The following is a 24,868-nucleotide window of genomic DNA, read 5'->3' as shown; positions in this document are numbered from 1 at the left end:
AGGCCATTGACTCCAACCCCCTGCTCAATGCAGGAATCCACCCTAAAGCATCCCTGACAGATGGCTGTCTAGCTGCCTCTTGAAGGCCTTCTTCACTATGGTGACCATGTGAAAATGAGGACAGGGCTCCTGTATCTTTAACAGTTGCATAGAAAAAGGAATTTCAGCAGGTGTCATTTGTATGCATGCAGCACCTGGTGGAATTCCCTCTTCATCACACCAGTTAAAGCTGCAGGAACCATACTACAGTGCCCAGATTTAAAAGAGGGCAGGGCTCCTGCAGCTTTCACTGTTGTGATGAAGAGGAAATTTCACCAGTTTCTCCATATATACAAATGACACCTGCTGAAATTCCCTTTTCAATACCACCGTTGAAGATACAGGAGCCCAGTCCTCCTTTTCCTAGGGTCATCCAACCAACGACCCCCCCCCCCACTTCCTTTTCCAGGCTATTCTCGCGCCCGGCCGTCAGGTGGCGCTGCGCGGGCTTTTGTTTCCGCCCGGAGCGCTTTGAGTGAGCCACGGGCGCGCGGTTGGAGCGAGGAGCGGAAGTTCTCCCGCGGGCGGGCGGAAGCTGAGCTTTGAGGCAGGCGGCGGCGGCGGCGGCTGGAGCAGCCCGGCCGGAGCGGTTTGGCGGTTGCACCGGGCAAGATGGCGGATCGGGAGGAGGCGTTGAGGGAGTTCGTGGCCGTGACCGGCGCCGAGGAGGAGCGAGCGCGGTTCTTCTTGGAGTCGGCGGGCGGGGACCTGCAGGTACCGCCGGCGGGGGGAGGGAGGCGCCCCCTCCTCTAAAGCCCCTCTCCTTCCTTGAGGAGGGAAAAAGGGCGCCTGAGACTCCTCTCCCCCCCCCGGGGGGGGCTCATAAGGGGCCGTCTGGGCGACCCCCCCCGTTCGCCTCTTTCCTCGCCATTTGCCCCCCTCTCTCGGGCTGCCATCGCCCCCCACCTGGAAAAAAGGAAAGAGCCACCCTCCCCACACACTCAGGAGTACGGCCCCTCTCCTCCCTCCCTTTACACCTCGCCTCCCAGGCCGCCTTCCTCATTCCCCTTCAAGACCCCCCCTCCTTATTTCTTCTATCTCTCATCCCACCCCACCCCTGGGCCTTATAGGATCCAAACTCTAGCCAAAGTCATTGTGAGCCTTGGGATTGGGGAGGGGGGCACGTTTCCCCTTCCCAGCCCATGGGGAGCATCAAACCCCCCTCCCCTTTAATCTCGTTGTGTTAAATTTTCCTTCCTGGCTCACTGGAGGGATCCAGGTTTCCTTGAGATGCTGGTATTGACGGGCTGCCTCTGATCCTGATGGCGTAGCTCTTGCATATCCCCCCCACACCCTCAAAGGCTTTGGGGCCTGTTTTGCTGTGGGATGAAGGGAGCGGTCCTCTCTGCTGCCTTTTTTTTAGGCCTTGATGTATCTGTCACTACTGCCTTTCTTCCTCTGCTTAGGTGCTAAACTTTGGGATAACGGCAGGGAGTTGCAAGTAGATTTCTATTCCTTTAAAAATGAACTCATCCCTCCATCTAGAGTATTGCATCCAGTTCTGGGCTCCACAATTATAGCTTCCAAATCACGTGAGGTCCTGGTTCCTCTCTATTCGGCCCTGGTTAGGCCTCATCTAGAGTATTGCGTCCAGTTCTGGGCTCTACAATTCAAGAAGGAGGCAGACAAGCTGGAGCGTGTTCAGAGGAGGGCAACCAGGATGATCAGGGGTTTGGAAACAAAGACCTATGAAGAGAGACTGAAAGAACTGGGCATGTTTAGCCTGGAGAAGAGAAGATGGAGGGGAGACATGATAACACTCTTCAAATACTTAAAAGGTTGTCACACAGAGGAGGGCCAGGATCTCTTCTCGATCTTCCCAGAGTGCAGGACACGGAATAACGGGCTCAAGTTAAAGGAAGCCAGATTCCGGCTGGACATCAGGAAAAACTTCCTGACTGTTAGAGCAGTACGACAATGGAATCAGTTACCTAGGGAGGTTGTGGGCTTTCCCACACTAGAGTCCTTCAAGAGGCAGCTGGACAACCATCTGTCAGGGATGCTTTAGGGGGGATTCCTGCCTTGAGCAGGGGGTTGGACTGGATGGGCTTGTAGGCCCCTTTCAACTCTGCTATTCTATGATTCTATGAAATGCTGATACATCCCAAATAGTGGATCTGGACTTCAGGAAACAGATTACACCAATGGGTCCCTGAGAGAGTAAAGGTGCTAGATGAAGAGGCCTTCATCTAGGATTTTGCTGGTGGAGTGGGGCCTGGTTTTCAACCTTTAAGGTGCTTTCCCTGATAAACCATCAAGTAATCGGGTGTTGAGATGAGACTCAGACCAGTATGGCACCAATTGCAGCTAGTTGCAGTTTGACAGCCTGTGTTTCAAGAAGAACTGGTTTCTATGTATGGTACTTGAGCTTCCAGGGAGATTGAGACCGCTCCAATTATCTAGGTGCCGCAGGCTCAGAGAGTCACCAGGGTAGCTGCTTGCGCGCTGTTGGTGCATTTTGAAAAACTCTGTAGAGCTGCCCTGAATCTTCCATACACTATACTGATAACATGACTAGTATGGTACAACCTTGCAGATGAGTACATGAACTTCTTTTTTCACCCTCTGCACCTAAGTGCATCAAGGTACATAGGAGCTGAGCCATGGGATTGGAAGGAGTTTTTGTTTTTTTCAGCAAGGCTGGAATAGTTTGCAACATATCGGCAATCAGTTCCAGATATTCCTTCGAAAGGAACTCTGCTTTCTTTATAACACCTTAGAGCTACTACACATCTGACAGTAAAAATACAAGTGTATGTGTCTCAAGGAGTTGCAGACAATTGAGAATGCCATGTGGCATGTGCCCATACTTTATGTGTGCTTTAAAATTTGTGTCCTGGGATACAAGCATTAGGTATAATCACATTTGCATGCCACCTTCCTAGGAACTCAAGGCAATGTAATGGATTAGCCTATTTTATCCTTGGAACAATCCTGTGGAGTTGGTTAGGCTGAGAGAGAGTGACTTGCAAAGGCTGGACAGAGAGCTCCATGGCACAGCAGGGATTTGATCCTAGCCTCACCTGGTCCAAATATGTCACTTGATCCTTTGTACCACACTAACTCACTTGTTTTTAGGGTGAAGACTATTAGTAATGCTAAAAAAGTAATCTACGTACTAGTTTTATATGTTATTGTAAAGCGCCTCGATGCCAGAAATGGTGAGGCGGCGCTGTAAAAATGCTTTAAATAAATAAATAAAATAAATAGTCCGAAGTGAGATATCTGATACCTCTCTTTAGCATGTGACTTTTGAGATCCTCACAACATCTTTAAAATAGTAGCCCTCTGCTTGTGTTGAGAAATGGCTAAAACTTGTTTTCCTTGTAAAGAAGCTGCAGCTCCAAAACAAGAGTGACTGAATATGATTGTAAGTGCAAAACGGCCACAGGGGTCATAATTGGTTTGGCATGGATGGGCACGGAAGCTGGGTCTTCCTATTTTTCCAAATCCCAGATTTTTGGGAAATAGCCCCATATTGAACTCAAAGCTAGATTGGGCCTGCAATCCTATACACACTTATCTGGGAGTAAGTCCCATTGAACTCAGGGTGCCTTCTCTGTATACATGTCTAGGATTGCACTGTTAGGTACTTAGATAGCTTTTGCCATAATTTTGATGTGTGCAACCACTTCTCCACTCAAGGTCCCTGGTGGGAAAACGTTTGAAAAGTTTGAGTCAAGATGTGAGAATCCTGAATTTCTTTATGTATTGGAGCATTTACAAGGTTGGCTCTTGACACAGGAGTTCCCACCGGAATGCCAATTTGTGGTGACTTCTCCATTGACAAACAATTGTGGAAAATTGGCCCAAGGGCTGATTGACATTTCTCTCCCCATTCTACGTTTTAGATTCCTACTGCTTGAGGGATTTTTACCCCTAAGTTCCTCTTTGCCCCAGTAGATGGTCTATAGGGCCACATCAGACTCTAACGAAAGCGCTAAAAAGAGGCAAGCTCAAGAAGGACGCAGACAAGCTGGAGCGTGTTCAGAGGAGGGCAACCAGGATGATCAGGGGTCTGGAAACAAAGCCCTATGAAGAGAGACTGAAAGAACTGGGCATGTTTAGCCTGGAGAAGAGAAGATGGTGGGGAGACATGAGAGCACTCTTCAAATACTTGAAAGGTTGTCCCACAGAGGAGGGCCAGGATCTCTTCTCGATCCTCCCAGAGTGCAGGACACGGAATAACGGACTCAAGTTACAGGAAGCCAGATTCCGGCTGGACATCAGGAAAAACTTCCTGACTGTTAGAGCAGTACGACAGTGGAACCAGTGACCTAGGGAGGTTGTGGGCTCTCCCACACTAGAGGCCTTCAAGAGGCAGCTGGACAACCATCTGTCAGGGATGCTTTAGGGTGGATTCCTGCCTTGAGCAGGGGGTTGGACTTGATGGCCTTGTAGGCCCCTTCCAACTCTGCTATTCTATGATTCTAGTGCTTCAGAAGTCATATAAAAGTTATTTTATTGGTTTATATCCAAACATGCTGCGCTCAGCGTTTCGGATTGTTTGTCCCTCGTCAGTAGCTATAATAATTTTAAAATGTACAAGTTATAATAGAAACGGGAACAACACTCGAAAATTAAATTACATTCCTTTAGCCAAAACTATATAAATCTCACCTGTTTTTATATTCACATATAAGACTTAATATAAATAATTGCTATGGTATGTGTTTAGCAAAAGATATGCTCTTTGTAAATCATATGTTCCATCATTTGGGTAGATTCAAGAAAGGGTATTTGCCCATTTTAAAGTGTAAAGCAATGGTGGTGCAAACAAACAAAAAAACTGACTTTGGGATAGAAATACTTGGTTATTGCCAATAACAAACTAATATCTACTCTGTGGTACTGACAAGACAAAATGGCTAGAAATATTCTGTGTATTATTCTGGAATTCCTTTTTGCATTTTCGTAAACAGCAAATGTGAATATAAGAACAGGTGAGTCTTATATAGTTTTGGCTAAAGGAATGTAATTTAATTTTCGAGTGTTGTTCCCGTTTCTATTATAACTGGTACATTTTAAAATTATTATAGCTCCTGACGAGGGACAAGCAGTCCGAAACGTTGAGCGGAGCACATTTGGATATAAACCAAGAAAACAACTTTTATATGATTTCTGAAGCACCAGAGCTTGCCTCTTTTTTGCGCTTTCGTTACATAGTGCAGTTTTTCTCCAAAAAAAGTCACACCCACATCAGACTCTAACCACCTCACCCAATCTTCTACCTTTCTCTGCTTTGATCGGCCTTTCCTCAGTCAGAGAAGAAAACAGAGCCAGCAGGGCTTTTGCAGTGACATTCCCCATTGAGCAGGGGGTTGGACTCGATGGCCTTGTAGGCCCCTTCCAACTCTGCGATTCTATGCGCAAAAAATTGTCCCATATCGAGCTGTTTTCTAGTTCTAGTTCTCTCTTTTATTAATTTATTTTAATTATTCATACTCTGCCTCTCCACTAAACAACGGACACGAATAATGGAAAGTTTATATTTAAACTTAACAATAATGACTTTAAAATAAAATCTTAATTAAAATATGACAGAAAAACATAGCAATAAAAAAAAATAAACAGCCACAGCCACAAAGCCATTACAAACCTCTTCAGCAGCAGACGAGCTTACATGCCAAAGGATGATAATAATAATAATAATAATAGCCTCTGTGGCCTTGCTTGCTTTTATCCATCTCAGCAGCAGTCATATGCATATTGGAAGTAAGTCCCATTGAATTCAATGGAGTTTCCTCCAGATTAGCATGCACAGGAACACAGCCTTGGTTGGTTGTTCTCTAATCTCCCTCCCTTTGCTTATCAAAAACTAATCTTAGTAAAGCTCCACTCCTTTGTGTTTCTTGTCTCGTTTGCCTGAACACTCAAGATACTTTTCAGGATGACTCTTCGTCCTCCTTTAAGAAAGTATTGAAAACTCACTGCTTTTTCGCTTGCATTTTCCTCTTGCTTTAATTTTATCCGTCGTTCTTATGTTTAGGTTATCTCGATAGACTTCCTTTTCCTCCAATTCTTTTCTATATTCCTTTTAGCTTCACCCAGCAATTGCAAAGTTTTTTTTCTTTTCCTCCCGATCTTGTATTTATTTAATTCGTGGGCAGCGGCCCTTTTAGTCTCAGCAGTGTGGTGCACCTAACGCCTTTACAAAGATTAGGTGATGCCGATGCCCATGAAAGACGGCAGGTCAGGAGGTGGGCAGGTCCACTTTGCAATTTGCGTGAGGATTGCTGTAGGCTGTGGGTGTGCATTCTGGAGATCTAAATTGACTTCCTGAACAGAGTGCTACACCATGGAATCAAAAGTTTACCAAGAAGTCATTGCTGCTGGTTTATGAGTTACAAAAGCTCAAACAAACAAACCAACCAACCAGCATTTACAGCACTCAATATTGCTGCCCTTGGAGACCAGGAAATTCAAAAAGAATATAAAACAGCTCCTGAAGAAGGAGGTCATCCCTCCGAAACGTGTTGAGCATAATAAATTTATTTCTGTCCTGAGCACCGGAGCTTTCCTCCTCCTTTGCTGGTTTATGACACCAGTATTGGAACAAGCATTGATCATAGAATCATAGAATAGCAGAGTTGGAAGGGGCCTACAAGGCCATCGAGTCCAACCCCCTGCTCAATGCAGGAATCCACCCTAAAGCATCCCTGACAGATGCTTGTCCAGCTGCCTCTTGAAGGCCTCCAGTGTGGGAGAGCCCACAACCTCCCTAGGTCACTGGTTCCATTGTCGTACTGCTCTAACAGGAAGTTTTTCCTGATGTCCGGCTGGAATCCGGCTTCCTTTAACTTGAGCCCCTTATTCCGTGCCCTGCACTCTGGGAGGATCGAGAAGAGATCCTGGCCCTCCTCTGTGTGACAACCTTTTAACTATTTGAAGAGTGCTCTCATGTCTCCCCTCCATCTTTTCTTCTCCAGGCTAAACATGCCCAGTTCTTTCATTGCCCTTTTTAGTAAATGCTGCATCCCTCCTTTGTGCCTCCAGATGTTCTTCTCTGGTGGGCCAGGTTTTACCAAAGCTAGAGATCACCCCAGCTTTATTTAGGCCAGGATTTCCCAAGGGAATGCACTGGACACTTTCCACCCCCTGCAGGCATGATGCGTGGCGCGGGAGTTGCCAGGAGGCAATTGTCGGCTGTGCTCCTGCCCTCCCGGTTGGCACTAAGCAATGAGGCCGTCTCTCAAAAGTGCCTGTGAATCCCTCCTTTTCAGATTGCCTTGGCCAGTTTCTACGAAGATGGAGGTGACGAAGACATCATCACGCTCCCGCAGCCAGCCCCCAGCTCTGTTACCAGAGGCACCGCGGCCAGGTGAGATCGAGCTAGCTTGCCTTTGGGCAGGACTGTGTTGCAAGCTGGTACGTAACTGCTGGAGCCTCCTTCCCACAAGGGGGCGTGGGGACTGTTCCTTAGGAAGGCACTGAGAATACTTTGCCAGAGGTCTCTAGCGTTTGCAGAACTCGACTCCCCCAGATTATGGGCTTGTGGGGCAATGATGAGATGTCAGAACGGTGTGGTTTAGGCATGCCTTTTAAGTCATATTTGGGAATATGTGTTCATTCTGGGTGGTCATAAGGACCTTGATGGGTTTAAAAGCATTAATACTGTGCCTTTTGTATTGGAGCAAGGTGGTAAGCAGCAATATAAAGCTTAACTCTTCTTGTGTGTGTATGTTTCATGGAGGGCTTTGTGCTTTTCAGCTGGTATTGGGTGTGCCATAGCTTATTGGGAGTACATGCTTTGTATGCAGAAGGTCTGGCATTCGATCCCCTGCATCTTCCATTATCAGGATCTGGGGTACTGAACCTGGGAAAGACCCCTTCCTGAGACCTTTGAGGGCTACTGCTAGTCAGAGTACACAGTCCTGGGCTCGGTGGATCTTTGGTCTTTCGCCTCAGATGACTCAGCATCAGCCTGTTTTGGAACAATTGCAGTGTGTGCTTTTATGCCATTGCCATGTGACCTGGCCAGCTGCTGTTTCAGTGCACATCTTGATTCTGTCAGATGTGGGGAGCTTGGTGTGTGAAACTGAAAAAAGCAGGAAGCCTTGAGGGCCGGGCGTCATGAGGCCACTCACAAAAAGCGATAGGCAGGACCCAGGTGCAGAAAACAGAACCAAACTGCAAGATAGAAGTATGACCTGCATTCAAATCACTGCGTAGATGCAGTCACTGAGAGGCACCCTGAGCTTGCTTAGTTGCCCGTCCTTATAATGTATGTGTAGTTAATTTCAAAGGCTTGATGAAAGGTTTGTTTGTTTATTTATTTATTTATTTATTTATTACATTTCTGTACCGCCCAATAGCCGGAGCTATTCACAAAAATTAAAACCAAAGTGTAAAACAACAGTATAAAACCATAATATAAAATACAATATAAAAGCTCAACCGGATAAAAACAGCAGCAATGCAAAATTACAAATTTACGACACCAAGTTAAAATTTATTTATAGACTGTTAAAATGCTGGGAGAATAAAAAGGTCTTCACCTGGTGTCTAAAAGCATATAATTTAGGTGCCAAGCGAACCTCCTTAGGGAGCTCATTCCACAGCCGGGGTGCCACAGCAGAGAAGGCCTTCCTCCTGGTAGCCACCTGCCTCACTTCCTTTGGCAGGGGCTCGCGGAGAAGGACCCCTGAGGATGACCTTAGGGTCTGGGCAGGTACATATGGGAGGAGGCGTTCCTTCAGATAGCCTCTCTGTTCGGCCCTGGTTAGGCCTCATCTAGAGTATTGTGTCCAGTTCTGGGCTCCACAATTCAAGAAGGATGCAGACAAGCTGGAGCGTGTTCAGAGGAGGGCAAACAGGATGATCAGGGGTCTGGAAACAAAGCCCTATGAAGAGAGACTGAAAGAACTGGGCATGTTTAGCCTGGAGAAGAGGAGATGGAGGGGAGACATGAGAGCACTCTTCAAAGACTTAAAAGGTTGTCCCACAGAGGAGGGCCAGGATCTTTTCTCGATCCTCCCAGAGTGCAGGACACGGAATAACGGGCTCAAGTTAAAGGAAGCCAGATTCCGGCTGGACGTCAGGAAAAACTTCCTGACTGTTAGAGCAGTACGACAATGGAATCCGTTCCCTAGGGAGGTTGTGGGCTCTCCCGCACTAGAGGCCTTCAAGAGGCAGCTGGACAAGCATCTGTCAGGGATGCTTTAGGATGGATTGCTGCATTGAGCAGGGGGTTGGACTCGATGGCTTTGTAGGTCCCTTCCAACTCTGCTATTCTATACGAATCAAGTAAGGATTATATTTAACAAATACATGAGTTGCCACCATGAGCCTTCGAGATATAGTTGGCTAGCTATAGGGGACCACAAATGCCGGCTTGATGCTTGACATGCTGAGCTTCGGAGGCATACCCTGTGGAAGCGTGGTGTGACTGAGGGGACCATCTCCTGCCCCCTCCCAAAACTCCCAGCTTGGGAAGAGGGTTGGAGTTCATCACACTTCATAGAGCAGGGGTAGGCAACATCTGGCCCGGGGGGAGGGCTATAGGCGGACTGCTATGGCCTGGAGTGTAGCCCCTGCCACCTCTGCTGTTTCCCCCAAACTGTTGAAATTCAGTGATGCAACTTCGAAACCACTGGCATTTGCTGCTGAAATTCAATTGCAAACCACTACAGAGATTCAAAAGTGCCAAATTTAGCTCTTTTCTGTCTCCTTAGCAGTTTCCCACCATTTTTTTTCCGTTTTTGTCATCGTTGCTGCTGTGACAGGAGTGCAGCCCCCAGGAGAAAGTTGCCCACCCATGTGCTAGAGGGCATAAGGGACCCTCGTGACAACTCTAGCACACAGAATTGTGGCTTCTGGCCTGTCTGTGTAAGCCAGTTCAGGTATTCTGCGGTTATGCGTCAAGGAGCAGGGCTGACTTCATTCTCAATGGCTGTAGTCCTGGTGCTCGCAAAGCTCAGGGAGCTGGTTCAGCCTGCACCCCAGTGATGTCCTTCCGTGAACCCCTTTGCTCTCCCCTAGATAAACAAAGCGCTAGCCCTGGGAACCTTTGGCATAAGGGCAAAGCCTGCTGGCTGGTGATGGCCTGGCCTTTCCCGACAGGAATCCATTGAGTATGTCAGATCATGCGGAGGTGCGCTGGACCTTCCCCCAGGGGTCCTTGCCAGACCAAGCCCCTCCCTCCACGCAAATACATTGGCTACAATAATGACAGGCATTTTGGTAGACGGTTGTAATGCAGGAGCCCGCTGTACACATGCACCTTTGGATGGTGCCTGGCTGGTGGTCTTCTTGTTCTTCAGTTTGAGTTACTGCTAAGTCATGTTGCTGCAGTTGCATTAGCACAAAGCAAAAAGAGGGCTGTGGGTGCTCCATGGATCGGATTGGCTTCAGAGTTGCCAGGTCCCCATCCTTCCCTTAGCAAACCCCTTTCTGTGCTCCCGTTTTGAGTCTTGACCATTTTTTGCAAGGTGCAGCTGCGCTGCCCGAGATGGCGGCCTCCTTGCAACATTCCGGCTGTTGTGCTGTACTGGTGCCGTGGCAAAATTCTGTACTGCGTTGGCCCTGTCCTTTTTGTTCAGTGTTGTTTCTATTACCCAGCAGATTGCAGGATCAGACCTTTAGGACACTGGGAGGTGTGGCATTATACCCCACAAGTCAGTTCCCTAATGTATGTCTAGGGATTTGTAAGTCTATTGTGTTTAGAATGTTGACTTGAGTGGGGGGAGATTGAATATTTTAGGAGGGGGGAGGAGGGGGGATTTAAAGTACTTTGGTTCAAGGAAGAATTAGAGCAGCCTTCCTCAACTTGGGGCGCTCCAGATGTGTTGGACTGCATCTCCCAGAATGCCCCAGCCTGGCTGGGGCATTCTGGGAGATGCAGTCCAACACATCTGGAGCGCCCCAGGTTGAGGAAGGCTGAATTAGAGAATCAGGATAAAGAGGCTTGTCTTTTGAGTGTAGTGTGCAAACAGTCATTTGGTATATATTAACCAATCCTGATAATAAAGAAAGTTCAAGAGTGAAACTCTGAGAAAAAGGAAGGCGTGTATGAGAAGAGAGAAAGGATTGGATGAGAGGTTTTAACAAGGGTCTGAAAAGTTTTATTATGAAACAAAGTTTGTGAACATTGAAATACATTTTTATTCAGTTTGTTTTACTACCACAAAAATCCCACATGTCTCCTTGGCATTTACCATCTGCAGTTATATACATATAACACCCGTTCTGACATTAATTCACCCTCAGCACATATAATTCACAGCACATTCTTTTATCCCTGAAATTATTCCTGTTTAACCCCTTTCTCCACATAGTTTGTAGAAAGGTGGTGTTTGTCCTTCACCTCAGGCTCATAAAGTGGTGGCGCTTAGCTTGAGCAGGGAGTGTCCGCGGACAGGCCTGTTGTAAAGAGCCTGTGTCGTGGCACAGGAGGGATGTTTGGCTGTGGAAAGGAGAAACCGCACATTAGGAGAGAGTGGCGCTCATGGGGTGTTTTCCTTTGTCCCCAGTGACCACAGGGTGACGTCATTCCGCGACCTCGTCCACGCTCAGGAAGAGGAGGAGGAAGAGGAAGAAGGACAAAGGTTTGTCAGTGGGTGAACGCCTGACTTTCCCCCTCACTTATGGGGAGGGGAGGAGCAGAAAGGCCTGTGTTTGTTAGAATGTCTCTGAAAATGATTTCATGCTGAGGTTGCTATAGGCCTGCCTGCGGTGGGTGGGTGGGTGGCTCAGTTTGGGTTGGGGCAGCTGTTGCAAATGTGCTCTGTGAGGGCTCGACCTTCCCTGCTGTTGTTTGAAGCACGTTCATTCCAGACCTTGCACAGTAAGTGAGGCACTCTTCTTAGGCTGAGCGGGCGCTTGCATTATTGCTCCGACTCTTTCCTCTGTGCTAATAGTCAGTCAGTCGTTACAACCATAAGTCACAGCAGAAAACACAAATAACAATTGCAACAAAACAATAAAAGATCCAACTCAGTCTTCCACAACCTGGTGCCCTCCAGATGTGATAGACTGCAGCTCCCATTCTATGCTCCCTAGGAATGATGGGAGTTTTAGTCAACTCATCTGGAAGGTACCAGATTTCGGGATGGCAGATGTAACTTTGTCAGGCTGCTGAGAAAGTAGAAAATTGGCTTAAACTTTGGAGGTTGAGAAGATAAAAATTTGCCACTGCTAGTAGGGTCACTCTGTTACGAGAAGGCAGCAGAAAGTTGATTTTTTGCAATTCAGACCAGTTAGCTGTCCCTCTGAATCGAAAAATGTCGTGTAAACTCCAGAAAAACTTTGGCAATATGCCAGATAAACTGGCACTGTCTTCATAGAGCTGCTGTCATGATAGTTGGGACCAGGATACCTGAGAGAGCGCCTTCTCCCCTACCGACCTGCCCGGTCACTTAGGTCATCCGAGGGCCTGCTCCTGGTGGTTCCACATAGATCCATCCTCCGATTGGAGTCCACCAGGGGGAGAGCCTTCAGCGTGGTGGCCCCCCTCCTGTGGAATTCCCTGCCTCTGGAGGTCAGGCAGGCACCAACCTTGTACTCCTTTCGGCGCCTCCTGAAAACATCTTTATTCCAAGAAGCCTTTCTTTAACATGCAGCCTTGGATTTCTGTTTTTGCTTTCTTTTTAAATTTTGTTTTAACTGTTTTATTCTGTTTTTATTTTCATTTTACCTTGTATACCGCTCCGAAATTTTTCAATGCAGAGCGTTATATAAATATTCTAAATAAATAAATAAATAAATAGTTAAATAGGAATTACGTACCAAGAAAAGCTCAGTTCTGTAACTTGTCTTGAATTGCACGAATTTTACGTGTTGTTGTTTTTAAATCGTGAGTAATTTGCTCTGCCCTGTTTACTACTTGCATCCCTTATTCTGGTTTTCTTAGTCAGGAGGAGGAACAAGCACCTCCCCCGGCTGCAGAGATTTCACCATATTTTGCCCTCTTTAAAAAGAAAGAAAGAAAGAAAGAGCTGAGATTCTCAGGCAATTAAATGTAATGCCTATTGTGCATTAAGCCAGTTCATAATTTTCAGGGTAGTCTTGTTGAAGTACAAATTAACAAGAAGCATTTATATAACTCTTTGGAGCGTCCAAAGCTGTTGACATACATTGTCTTGCTATCCTTACAACAGCCTTGTAAGATAGGTCGAAATTATTCCCATGTTGCAGGTGGGTGGGGGTAGCGGAATGAAGCCAAAGAGGGCTTGCTGATGGACACGAACAGGTGAGTTCATGACAGAGCCATAATTTGAACCGAGGGCTTCTTGATTTACAGCGTAGCGTCATGCCTATTTCACCAGCTCCGAAAGGAGCATTAATGCAAACTGGTATTTACTCAGAATAAACATGAATAAAACCCCTATGTTGTCTGATACCAAAGCGATGTTGTTCTCTCCTGCCACGTCTGCCTTTCTGTGCAGCATAGCCTTCCCAACTTGATCAATTAATGGTTTAATCGAGAGGTAACTTTTGGTAAATCTAAGGGCTTTGGGTGAAACAGTAGTGGCTGCCGTTTTTCGCAAGGGTACCTACTCACCTGCTCCATTTGTGTGCACGTTGGAAGATTTCCTGTGTCACATCTCCATGAAGCAGGGGGTCTCCGGTGTACCACTCATCCCATCCTCATCGCCAAAATTGTGGAGGAACCCGAAAGGGCGAGTTCCCTTGGTTCGCTGAGTGGCGGTCAAAGACTCTCAAGACACAATTTCTCTCATCTTGGAAAAGTTTTATTATGAGCAGCCTGCAGTGCTGCAAGGTGGCAAACCCTAGAGGATCTGAAGGACTGCCCACTAGTTGCAGGCAAAGCTAAGATACTTATAGGGTAACATCCTCAGAAGCAACAACAGAACTTCCTCATATAATAAACCTATCATAATACAGTTTTTCAATACAGTAACCAATGATAAACAAGGCATTTATGCATGTGCAGATAATTCTAAGACTAGAAAAACAATACATAGATGGGTATTGCAATCCTGGGACATCTGTTCCTTTGTGGTTACTACTCTTCCTGTCCTCGCTGGGAGGTTCACACTCTGACTAATATGTCAACACTTCTTGTTGGTTGAGCAAGTGTTGCTCAGTATATTTTCAGCTACAGTTTTGGGTCAAATTGCTATAGAACTTAATTTCTAATCGAAAGGGCTTACATCAAAACAGGGTGGGCACAGACAAAACAGCCCATTCACACATTTCCTCGACAGGTGCCGGGAGTCCAATTCCAAAGTGAGAGTGCTGTTGTGTGAATTACAGCATGGCTAAAGCCTTGAATCTGGTCAACTGAGCCAGGCTGGAACACAAAGGCCGAATTGCCGGGTCTTCCTGCTAGACACAGACACCGCTGCCTACGCCGCCTCTGGCACCGGTGCTTCAAGCTGGCCGTCTGTGGAGTAAACCCTTCATAAATAATATTTATTTATTTATTACATTTTTATACCGCCCAATAGCCGAAGCTCTCTGGGCGGTTCACAAAAATTAAAACCATAATAAAACAACCAACAGGTTAAAAACACAAATACAAAATACGGTATAAAAAGCACAACCAGGATAAAACCATGCAGCAAAAATTGATATAAGATTAAAATACAGAGTTAGAACCGTAAAATTTAAATTTAAGTTAAAATTAAGTGTTAAAATACTGAGGGAATAAAAAGGTCTTCAGCTGGCGACGAAAAGAGTACAGTGTAGGCGCCAGGCGGACCTCTCTGGGGAGCTCATTCCACAGCCGTGGTGCCACAGCAGAGAAAGCCCTCCTCCTAGTAGCCACCTGCCTCACTTCCTTTGGCAGGGTCTCACGGAGAAGGGCCCCTGAGGATGATCTTAAGGTCCGGGCAGGTACATATGGGAGGAGGCATTCCTTCAGATAACCTGGCCTCAAACCGTTTAGGGCTTTAAATGTCAATACCAGCACTTTGAATCAGGCCCAGACCTGGACTGGCAGCCAATGTCTCGTCGGCCAGATCAGAAGGTTAGAAGTAATTTATAATGCAGCCCTATGCATGTTTAGACAGAAAGAACTCTTTAAATGTCAATACCCGCACCAGTATAATTCTTTTATACTGTTTAATATATGAAAATCCCTAAGTGGTTCTCATTGAAAGAACATAATATTAAAACCAAGATAAAAAGGATAATTTAAAACATTAAGAACATTTCAAAACATTACAACAACATAATGATAAATTGGGTGGTGACAGCCCCTCACAGGTAAGGGAAAGACTATGTGAATAGGTGTTTTCAAGAGGTGTTTAAACGTTGCTGTCATTTCTGCCTCGCAAACCACTCACTAGAGAATATTCGGAAGGGTGGGTGCCACCACTGAGAAGGCCTGCTGAATGACCAATAAGGCCTCCTCAACAGATCTCAGGAGTCAACTGGGTATAAGGGAAGACGGTCAGCTTGCAAATGTGTCTGTGTTCACTTATTTTATACAACCTGTTTCTTGGCCCAGTATTTATTTGTGTGTGTGTCCGTGTACAAGGCTTGTTGTGGCTGCAAGACAAAAGCTGAAATAAGCGAAAGCAGGTGTTTGTTTTTCTGAAAACCTTTTCACTGCTGTCATGGGAGTTATCCTTGCTCATGCAGAGAGTCGTGCTGTGTTTGTTAAACTCTGATGTGCAGACATACCTCGGGGAGGTGTCATTACAAGAGTCCGTTGTCTCTGGTTCAGATTTTACGCTGGGGGCTCAGAGCGAAGCGGACAGCAGATCGTTGGTCCTCCGAGGAAGAAGAGTCCCAACGAGCTAGTGGAGGATTTGTTCCGGGGGGCCAAGGAGCATGGGGCGGTGGCTGTAGATAAAGCCGCGAAAAGCCCCGGAGAAGGCAGCAGGCCGAAAGTGAGTACGGCGGGGGCCCTCTTTGGATCTGGCAAGGTATTTATGAAGGAAAGTATGCAGAATCAGGGGGCGATGGAGTGGTGTGTTAAGCAGGGGTGGGCAGCTTTGGGTGGTCTGGGCGCCGTTTTTGCTCCCCTTCTGGGCACCAAAACTGCAAGGGAAATAAACACACACGCACACAAAGGCTTCCGGTGCTGCTATAGAATGCCAGAAGATAATTTTGACCCCTTTGAGACTCCGTAGCAGCTAAAATGTATTATTTATTTATTGCTCTGATTTGTATCCTGTCTTTCTGCCAAGAAAAAATGGCGCTCGAGGTGGCTACTTTGGGCTCTTTCGGCACTCCGTCGGAGCTCAAGGTGCCGTTTTTCTACAAAATAAGGTTCTTTTGGGGGGGGTCCCCCTGAATTTTGGGGTGGGGGGCACACTTGGGGGGCTGTCCAGCCTGCAGGTTGCCCACACCTGCCATAAAACAAGCCCATGGTTGACAAAAGAAGTGAAACTTAAGGGATGGACCAGAAGGAAAAGGCAAAATGCTTCTCGGAAGTAGCATGCCTGAAGGCCTGGAAACAGGAATGGGAGGAAGAGGCAGGGAGTTGGAGTCAGCAGTTAAAGAAGTTGGGCATAAGGAGGAGGAGTGTAAGGAGAGCGGTGAAAACTTAGGACTAGAAGCTTAAGGCAGATGGCGAAATACATGCTGCCAGTGTGTACTCTTAAGGATGTGAATGAGGTAAGAGAGCTAGAGAAAGGTTAATTTAGCTGAAAGCAGCTGTGGGGACCCTCTTATATTGAATCTCCTGTAACCCGGTGCCACGACACAGGCTCTGAACACCAGACCTCACGTCTGCCACCACTTCTTATGGGGCGACACAGGCTCTGAACACCAGACCCGGCCGAGGCTACTCCCTGCTCAAGCCAAGCACCACCGCTTGATACGCCTGAGGCAAGGGATAAAGCCCACCTTCCTCCAAACTATGTGGAGAAAGGGGTTTAAAATGGAGAATGGATTTCAATATATAAAATAAAACACTGCGAGTTATATGTGCTGAGGTGAATGATTGTCAGAGTGGGTGCTAAATGTGTAAACGTCAGATGATAAATGCCAAACAGACAGGTGGGATTTTTGTGGTAGTTAAAAACAAAACAATCAAAATTTATTTTCAAAAGTTCAAAAGCTTTGTTTCAAATAAAACATTTAAAAACCTTTTTGAAACCTTTCATTCAGTCCTTTCACTCATTCACATACACACTTTCCTTTTTCTCACACAATCACTCTTGAGCTTTCTTTATTATCAGTATTGTTTAATATACATGAACTATGTGCACACCACACTCCAAAGACACCACTCTCTACCCTGAACCTCAAACTCTCCAGACCCAAGTACTCTAAACACCAAGAGCTAACACACAGAGAGCCCTAAGAGTACCCAAAAAAGTCCCCCTCAATCCCCCCAGTCATTCCCTTATATATCACTCCTCCCCGCTCCCAAGATATTCTAACTCCGCCCACTCAGGCCAACATTCTAAAAACCACAGACTTACAAATTGCAGACATACATTTGGGAACTGACTTGTGGGGTGTAACACCACACCCGGTCCCTGTGCATGGTGTTCAGACAACCCCCAGCTCCCAAAATTGGGATGCCAAAAACAAGCCATCCTTTAAGCAGGGATGTTAAAATCCCCAATCAAAATGGAGAGGTGGGTAAGAATTTTTTTTTTTTTTTATTATTATTATTATTATTATTATTATTACCATATTTCTTCGATTGTAAGATGCCATCGATTGTAAGACGCACACTAATTTCAGTACCACCAACAGAAAAAAAAACCTAAGGCACACCCGCGATTCTAAGACGCACCCCATTTTTAGAGATGTTTATATGGGGGGAAAAGGGCGTCTTAGAATTGAAGAAATAGGGTATTATGGATTTAAACTTTTTTTCCTTGCCCTGTTGTGACTATGATACATTGCAATGGATTTAATTAAAGGAAGATTTGTCTTAACTTAAATACTGTCAGGAAGAGAAGATCCTTGTTTGTAATCATTCTTTACAATTGAGCAGTTGTCTGTCCTTCCATAGAATGTTTTGAGAAAAATGCTGGCCAGGGTCACTGGTCAGGCATTGGGATCAGACGTAACTCCTGTGGCTTTTTCCAGCTCCTTCCAAGGTTCTTGGTTCCTTTTTCTCTTTCAGCCCTTTGCGGGCGGAGGGTACCGCCTGGGAGCTGCTCCCGAGGAGGAATCTGCTTATGTTGCCGGAGAGATGAGACAGAACGCTGCCCAGGATGTGAGTATCCCTAGGGTGGAACCTGTGTGGCCCAGGTTCAGTTCCTGGGTTTTTCTATCTGGTACTTACTGGGTAAGATCGTGTGCAGTATTTATTATTTATTTATTTATTTATTTATTTATTTATCATATTTATACCCCGCTCCTCAGCCCAAAAAGGCTCTCGGAGCAGCTTACACTTAGCAAAAAAGACAGTCCCTGCCCTCAGGGTTACAGTCTAATAAAGACATGACACACAAGGAAAAGGAGTTCAGGACGGAAGAGGTAAAGAGAGAGAGAAATTAAGTGGACTGGGAAAAGGGCTGATGGGATTGTCCTGCTCCTGAAGGAGGGGAGTCCAACTGGAGCAGACCCCAATGTGTCCTCGGCCTGCTCCTGTCCCCTCGGTCCTTCTTCTTCCCCACAGGGCCAAGATGGCAGTAGCCCTGGGGGAAGCCCCTCTCTGCCAGAGATATTGGAGAACAGCAGCAAGTTAGAATCATAGAATAGCAGTTGGAAGGGGCCTACAAGGCCATCGAGTCCAACCCCCTGCTCAATGCAGGAATCCACCCTAAAGCATCCCTGACAGAGGGTTGTCCAGCTGCCTCTTGAAGGCCTCTAGTGTGGGAGAGCCCACAACCTCCCTAGGTCACTGGTTCCATTGTCATACTGCTCTAACAGTCAGGAACTTTTCCTGATGTCTGGCCGGAATCTGGCTTCCTGTAACTTGAGCCCGTTATTCCGTGTCCTGCACTCTGGGAGGATCGAGAAGAGATCCTGGCCCTCCTCTGTGATCAGTGCCGTTGCGAAGGTGTCCGTATGGGGTTCACAGTAAGTGAAATGGTTTACAAATTAAAATGTATGGCGGTCCAGTGCACAATCCGAACCATGAGATTTAACCAGGTCCTCACAGGCTGTGGCCAAAGCAAATGCTAGAGAAGATTACCGCCCCCCCCCCAAAAAAAGGATGGTCCTTAACACAGGTGTTTGCAAGAGCGTCTGGGATAAGACCAGGGCTGCGGTTTTGCAGCCCCAGGTCCCGGCCTCTCTCCTTGGTGGGAATTGGCCCTGATGTGTAGTCCTGCCTTCCTGGCAGAGAGGTTCTGTGGACTACAGAGACCATTCTGCTTTCTGCAGGTGCATGTTGTCCTGAAGCTGTGGAAGAGTGGCTTCAGCCTTGACGGTGGCGAGCTGAGGAGCTATCAAGACCCGTCCAATTCCCAGTTCCTGGAATCCATCCGCAGAGGGTAATCGTGCTCAACTGGGCCGCGGGGCAGCGTCTGGTCGCAGACATCTCAGGCGGGGCCATTTGCTTTCTGGGATTCTGCATGCCCTTGCTGAGGCGAGGGGCAGAAGAGGCCCCGCTCCCTTCCGTTGTACAGCAAGGGGCATGTCTAGACCTCCCGGTATTCCGGGAAGGAGTGGGGAGGATCTCATGGTGTTCTGCTCACTGCCCTCAGTCCACATGGGCTGTTCTACATTCTGGGCATAGCGCCTGTTGCGGCGGCCATTTTTTTTAAAAAACAAGAAGAGCTGGAGTGCACGAGCGCTCCAGTGAAAATTAAAGGTAATTTTTTTTAAAAGCCCTCCCGTGCTCCCCTCCCCACCCCCGATGGGCATGGAGCACCTGAAGAGCTCCGTGCCCCATGCCCGATTCCCGGCTCCTCGTGTTTATTCGCGAGAAGCCAGGACGAAATCGGGACAGGGGCCCACACTTCCTGCGGTCTTGGGACAATCCTGAGACCGCGGGGAAAATCGGGATACAAGTGGTGCCGGTTATCCCAGGGAAGTGGAGGGATCATCCCTCCCTGCCCCCGTCATGTGGATGCACAGGGATGATCTCGCTGCGATCCCTGGGATAAGGCGCCGTCTAGTCATGCCCAAGGAGGCTTGGCCAGGCCTCTTCCTTAAGCCTCCTGCCTTCACTTTCTTTTGCCAGAGAGGTTCCCGCGGAGCTTCGGCGGTTGGCTCGCGGCGGGCAGGTGAACTTGGACCTGGAGGACCATCGTGATGAGGATTTTGTGAAACCCAGAGGGGCCTTCAGGGCTTTCACTGGAGAAGGGCAGAAGCTGGGCAGGTGAGTCGCCGGCATGGATAAAGCATCTCCCTGTTCTGTATGTATCTGCTTTTGAAAACGTATGCCTGCTTCTAGTCCTCCCTGTTATGGAGGGAAGCATCTATTTAAAGGTTCTGGAGGACACCGGTAAAAGTCAAGGCACAGCGTCCTCTAGGTACATTTTTTTTAAAAAAAAATATTCTATACAACTTCTTGCACGATGGAGAAAGAGAGACGCTCAGATGTTTTTTCTCGCTCTCACACAGTACCACTTGGTCATCCGAGGAAATGGATTGTCAGGAAGTTGAGAGCAGTCAAAAGAAAGTCCTAACGGACGCGTGGACTTTGCTGCCGCAAAATGTGGTGATGCCTGCTGGCGTAGATGGGTTTAAAAGGGGATTAAATATATTTTTGGAGAAGAATGGAGGCTGCATGGAACAGCCCTGCTCAGAGGCAGGATGCTGGGGCGTGACAGCAGAGGAGGACGGTTGTCTTCATACCCTACTTGTCAGCTTTCCAAAGGAATCTGATTGGCCCCTGTTGGAAGCTGGATGCTGGACTAGATACTTTGGGTCTGATCCCGCAGGGCTTCTCCGCTGTTTTTATCCATCCAGCATGGCTTCCTTCCTCCTGCTCTGTTTTTGCTGTCCTTGCTTTGATAATAAAATCCCTTTTCGGGAGATCCTGGCGCCTGCCCCCCCGTTAGCCAGGCTCGCTGCCTTTAGTCCTGAAAATTGGTTGCATGAATCGACATCTTGCCGTGAGCAAGTTGACGTGCAGAATCGGGTGGCGAATTCCGCTCTTCCGTTTCCTGACTTGGAATTCTGTTCCGCTCGCTCTCAAGGCAGCGTGCCAGTGGAGGCCGTGATGCGATCCAAACTTAACATGGGAGTAAGCCTATTGAAGTCAGTGGGCTGACTTCCAAGTGAAGCAGCTTTGGGCACTTACCTCGCGGTGAGCCGTAATGGATTTTCATCCTGCCACGGCTAATTTTTCCGCCTCCGTTTTGGGAACGTCCTGTTGACGTGGCAGTAGCCCAGTCCGCCAGGGCAGGGCGTGTCACTGCTTTTAACCTATGTAATCTCTGACATCCTCAGAGCGGAAGATATATTCTTCAAAGCAGAACGAGGCCAAGTGATGGTGAGCCTCACAAATGAGCCACTATTTGAACCTGTGTTCAAATCCGGGCACCCTCTCCACCATCGATCTCTTCTCGATCCTCCCAGAGTGCAGGACACGGAATAACAGGCTCAAGTTAAAGGAAGCCAGATTCCAGCTGGACATCAGGAAAAACTTCCTGACTGTTAGAGCAGTACGACAATGGAATCAGTTGCCTGGGGAGGTTGTGGCCTCTCCCACACTAGAGGCCTTCAAGAGGCAGCTGGACAACCCTCTGTCAGGGATGCTTTAGGGTAGAGTCCTGCCTTGAGCAGGGGGTTGGACTAGATGGCCTTGTAGGCCCCTTCCAACTCTGCTGTTCTATGATTCCACCCTGCGAGACGTTTGTCCTGGCGTTGGAGATCGGTCCTGCCCAAACCTGCGCCACGTTCTCCCAGTGCAAACGTCTCCCTGCCTTCCTCCCCTCAGCACTGCCCCCCAGGTCATGGGCACAAGCTCTGCATCGCAGCAGGCCGAAAACGAAGCCAAAGCCAGCTCCTCCGTCACCATCGATGAGTCGGAGGCCACCACCAACATCCAGATCCGGCTTGCCGACGGCGGGAGGCTTGTCCAGAAGTTCAACCACAGTCACAGGTACCGGGGGGCACCAGGAGGGCAAAGGGCAGTGTGGGTGGCAGATGGAACAGACCAGCCAGGGTGCGCCTTCGGGGCTGGCGCGTAGAAGCTTTGCCGGCGGGGGCACGCGCAGGAGGCGACGGTGGTGCTGTTCTGTCGGGCAGGGGTGGGCAGCCGCAATACGTGGGCCAAATATGCCCCCCCCCATTCCTAAGAAGGCCCTCCCCTCTTTTCCTGGCCCCGCCCTTTCCCTCCATCCACCAATTATTTGGTGGTTTCTAGAGTTATGTGCAGGGCCCCCCTCATCCTAAAACAACGGTTCTCAACCTGTGGGTCGCGACCCCTTTGGGGGCCGAATGACCCTTTCACAGGGGTCGCCTAAGATCATCGGAAAACACATGTTTCCGACGGTCTTAGGAACCGAGCGACATAATTTTGCTACATAACAGTAGCAAAATTACAGTTATGAAGTAGCAACGAAAATAATTTCATGGTTGGGGGTCACCACAACATGAGAAACTGTGTTAAAGGGTCGCGGCATTAGGAAGGTTGAGAACCACTGTAATCTAAAAGGTTGAAATGCCTCCCCTGAGGCTGAGATACTGGTAGCCAGCGCTTTAGATTACACTATCCTGGCGTTTTGGGTACTTTGGGCTCCACCCACCACTGGGACGCTTCCCCTGAGGGCGTCTCCAACATGGGTGTCAGGCCGAAAGAGGCCCCCTGCCCGCCCCCCCCCCCCCCGGGGATCAGAACAGGTCGAATCTGTGGTCTCCTTCTTCTTCTTCCCTCCGTCCAGGATCCGTGACATCCGGCTCTTCATCGTGGACGCCAGGCCGGCTATGGCCGCCACCGGCTTCGTCCTCATGACCACCTTCCCAAACAAGGAGCTTTCGGATGAGGACCAGACCCTGAAGGAAGCTAACCTACTCAACGCCGTCATTGTCCAGCGGTTCATATAAGGGGGGGCCTTCCGGCCGGCCGGCCGGCTGGCTGTACGCCCACGTCGTATAGCCCCCGCGTGTGGCCCGCCGCGCAGTGCGGTGCCCCAGCCGTGTCAATAGCGCCGGGTTCCAAGCTCTTGGGTTGGACTCTTTAGTTGCGTTCCCCACATTTGTGTGTGTGTGTGCGTGTGTGTGTGCTGATCCATGGACTTCAAAAAAAAAAAAAAATTAAAATTAAACCAAACACAAACTTTCTGAAAGGAACAGCATCTCTGCTGCCTGTTGTGCCTGCCACCCCCCCTCCCCCCTCCCTCCCACTGGATAACTTATGGAGCAGATTGCCGTGCTGCCCTGCAGGGGAGAGGAGAGGTTAAAAAGGGGTGCATGACGCCCTCCCCTCATGCCTGCTCCAGGGGCAGCCAAAACATTCTTCCTTCAGTGTATTCAATAAAGTGAACCCCTGAACTGGGGGCCTCTCTTCTCTGTTGCCAACCAAGTCCTATAGGGCACTTCTATGGGGTGGGGGGAGGGAAGGAATGAAGGAAGGAAGCTGGGGGCCCCAATCTGCCCCCTGTGCCGTCACCTGTCACCCTTCCTTGCCATCTTCGATCCTTCCCTGCAGGCTGTGGTGTAGCGTGAGCCTGTCCGCATAGGGAGGGAGGGTCCCCGGCAGTCCCTTGCTGCTGACGTAGCCTAGGAAGGGTTTTCCGGTGCAAAGGGTGGGGCGGCCGTTGCCCCTTATCGCAAGTGGCTTGGCTTTAAAAGGAAAGGGGGAAGTCTGGTGGTGAAGGCGCGGGGCGTTGCAACGGCCGGGTCTTGATACCTGTGGGCGGGAGGTGGAGCAGGGTTTGTCTTGGAGCGCGTGACTGAACTTTCTCCATGCTGTCTGAAAATGAGTACAACCAGAGTCCATCACTGTTCTGCGTTTTGGGTCCAGGTGCCTGTTTCCCCCCCCCTTTTTTTTTTTCTTTTTCTTTTCGTTTTTGTGTTTTGCAAAGAATTCCTCAGCTGCCAGCCACTGTTGTTCTCACACGGCCACTTCGTTTACCTCAGATAATATGAAGCAGGCCTTAGTCGGCCTCTTCCTTGCTGCACAGAATGCCCGAGGCAAGCTTGTGTGTATGGGTGAAAACGCCTCTTTGTGGAGTGGGTGTGGCGTAGACCGTCTTGACGTGGGCCTTTCCTCAACTCTGCTCATTTTCTGTAGCTTGCAGCACCACTCAGCAGGAGCAGGAGTGCTTTACACAAAGAAGGGCGCGTGCTTCAAGAGCAGGTATCTGAGCCTGGCGTAGCTGCCTGCCGTTAGTTCTTGATTATTCCACCCGAAAGTTCATAAATGGGCTTTTTTTTCTTTTTCTTTTCACGGCTCAACAAATCTGCACCGAATGTTGGCAGCGAACCCTGTAAATTATTGTGACAAATGTGTGAGCATTAAAAATCCACATGGGACCCAGGACCCACACCGTTTGCCCGTTTCTAATGCAACGCGCAACACTCTCCAATTTAGATGTGATGTGAGGGCGTCGGGGCAGGGGGGCAGACTCTGCTCGCATCCCTTGAGTGGTGAACATCTCGTCCCCTGAGGCCTAAGCTTACGCATGTGGCAGAGTGAGGTGGGATCGCACGACGCTTGTGGGATCGCGTGGGCAGCGGGAGGGGACTCAAAATCCTTCAAGCAGGAAAGCAAGGAACAGGTTGTGCTGGAACCTTCAACCCTGATGGGTTTTCTATTTGCAGGGAACTTGTATAATAAGCAGGGCCTTTTTTAAAAAAATTAATTGCCCCCTGAGTTGCAGTAAGTGCAACGCTTCTTGCGGACAGGCTGCGGGCCCTGGGTTTTGTGCTCCTGCACATTGTGCGGACTTGCCCGTTAATTTCACCGGAGAGAAATGCGCGCACGTTCTTCCTCCGGTGGGAGGTGTGGGCTAACAGGAATTGCAGCTGCTGGTGCGCCCGCCCCTCGCATGAATAGGAAGGCACTGCATTTGGAGGAGAAGGATTTGTACAGATGCTAGCAAGCCAGGCG

The 24,868-nt window shown here is 48.4% G+C and overlaps 1 protein-coding gene across 2 annotated transcripts; it reads left to right on the top strand.

The window, feature by feature from the left end:
* The first annotated feature begins 609 nt into the window (after window positions 1-609).
* NSFL1C (NSFL1 cofactor) lies at window positions 610-24,606 on the top strand. Of its 2 annotated transcripts, none has more exons than XM_063147418.1 (9): window positions 610-753; window positions 7,263-7,360; window positions 11,511-11,585; window positions 15,674-15,839; window positions 18,038-18,130; window positions 19,246-19,355; window positions 20,048-20,185; window positions 21,752-21,916; window positions 22,698-24,606. In XM_063147418.1, exons 1-9 carry the CDS (start codon window positions 652-654, stop codon window positions 22,858-22,860), a joined length of 1,110 nt encoding a protein of 369 aa, XP_063003488.1. In that variant the 5' UTR covers window positions 610-651; the 3' UTR covers window positions 22,861-24,606. The 2 variants fall into 2 exon arrangements, with proteins under 2 accessions (XP_063003488.1, XP_063003487.1); XM_063147417.1 differs by having other exon boundaries at window positions 15,674-15,875.
* The last annotated feature ends 262 nt before the right edge of the window (window positions 24,607-24,868 follow it).

Source organism: Elgaria multicarinata, chromosome 1 (genome assembly GCF_023053635.1).
Source record: "Elgaria multicarinata webbii isolate HBS135686 ecotype San Diego chromosome 1, rElgMul1.1.pri, whole genome shotgun sequence".
Lineage (NCBI taxonomy): Eukaryota > Metazoa > Chordata > Lepidosauria > Squamata > Anguidae > Elgaria > Elgaria multicarinata.
Note: the sequence above shows the minus strand (reverse complement) of the source record. Positions and strands in the feature narration are given on the sequence as shown.

Excerpts from the sequence above, each read along its gene's own strand:
- NSFL1C (XM_063147417.1), top strand. The coding sequence starts at position 652 with ATGGCGGATCGGGAGGAGGCGTTGAGGGAGTTCGTGGCCGTGACCGGC. Across the intron at positions 7,361-11,510 it reads ACCAGAGGCACCGCGGCCAG|TGACCACAGGGTGACGTCAT; the intron begins GTGAGATCGAGC and ends CTTTGTCCCCAG. Across the intron at positions 18,131-19,245 it reads GACAGAACGCTGCCCAGGAT|GTGCATGTTGTCCTGAAGCT; the intron begins GTGAGTATCCCT and ends TGCTTTCTGCAG.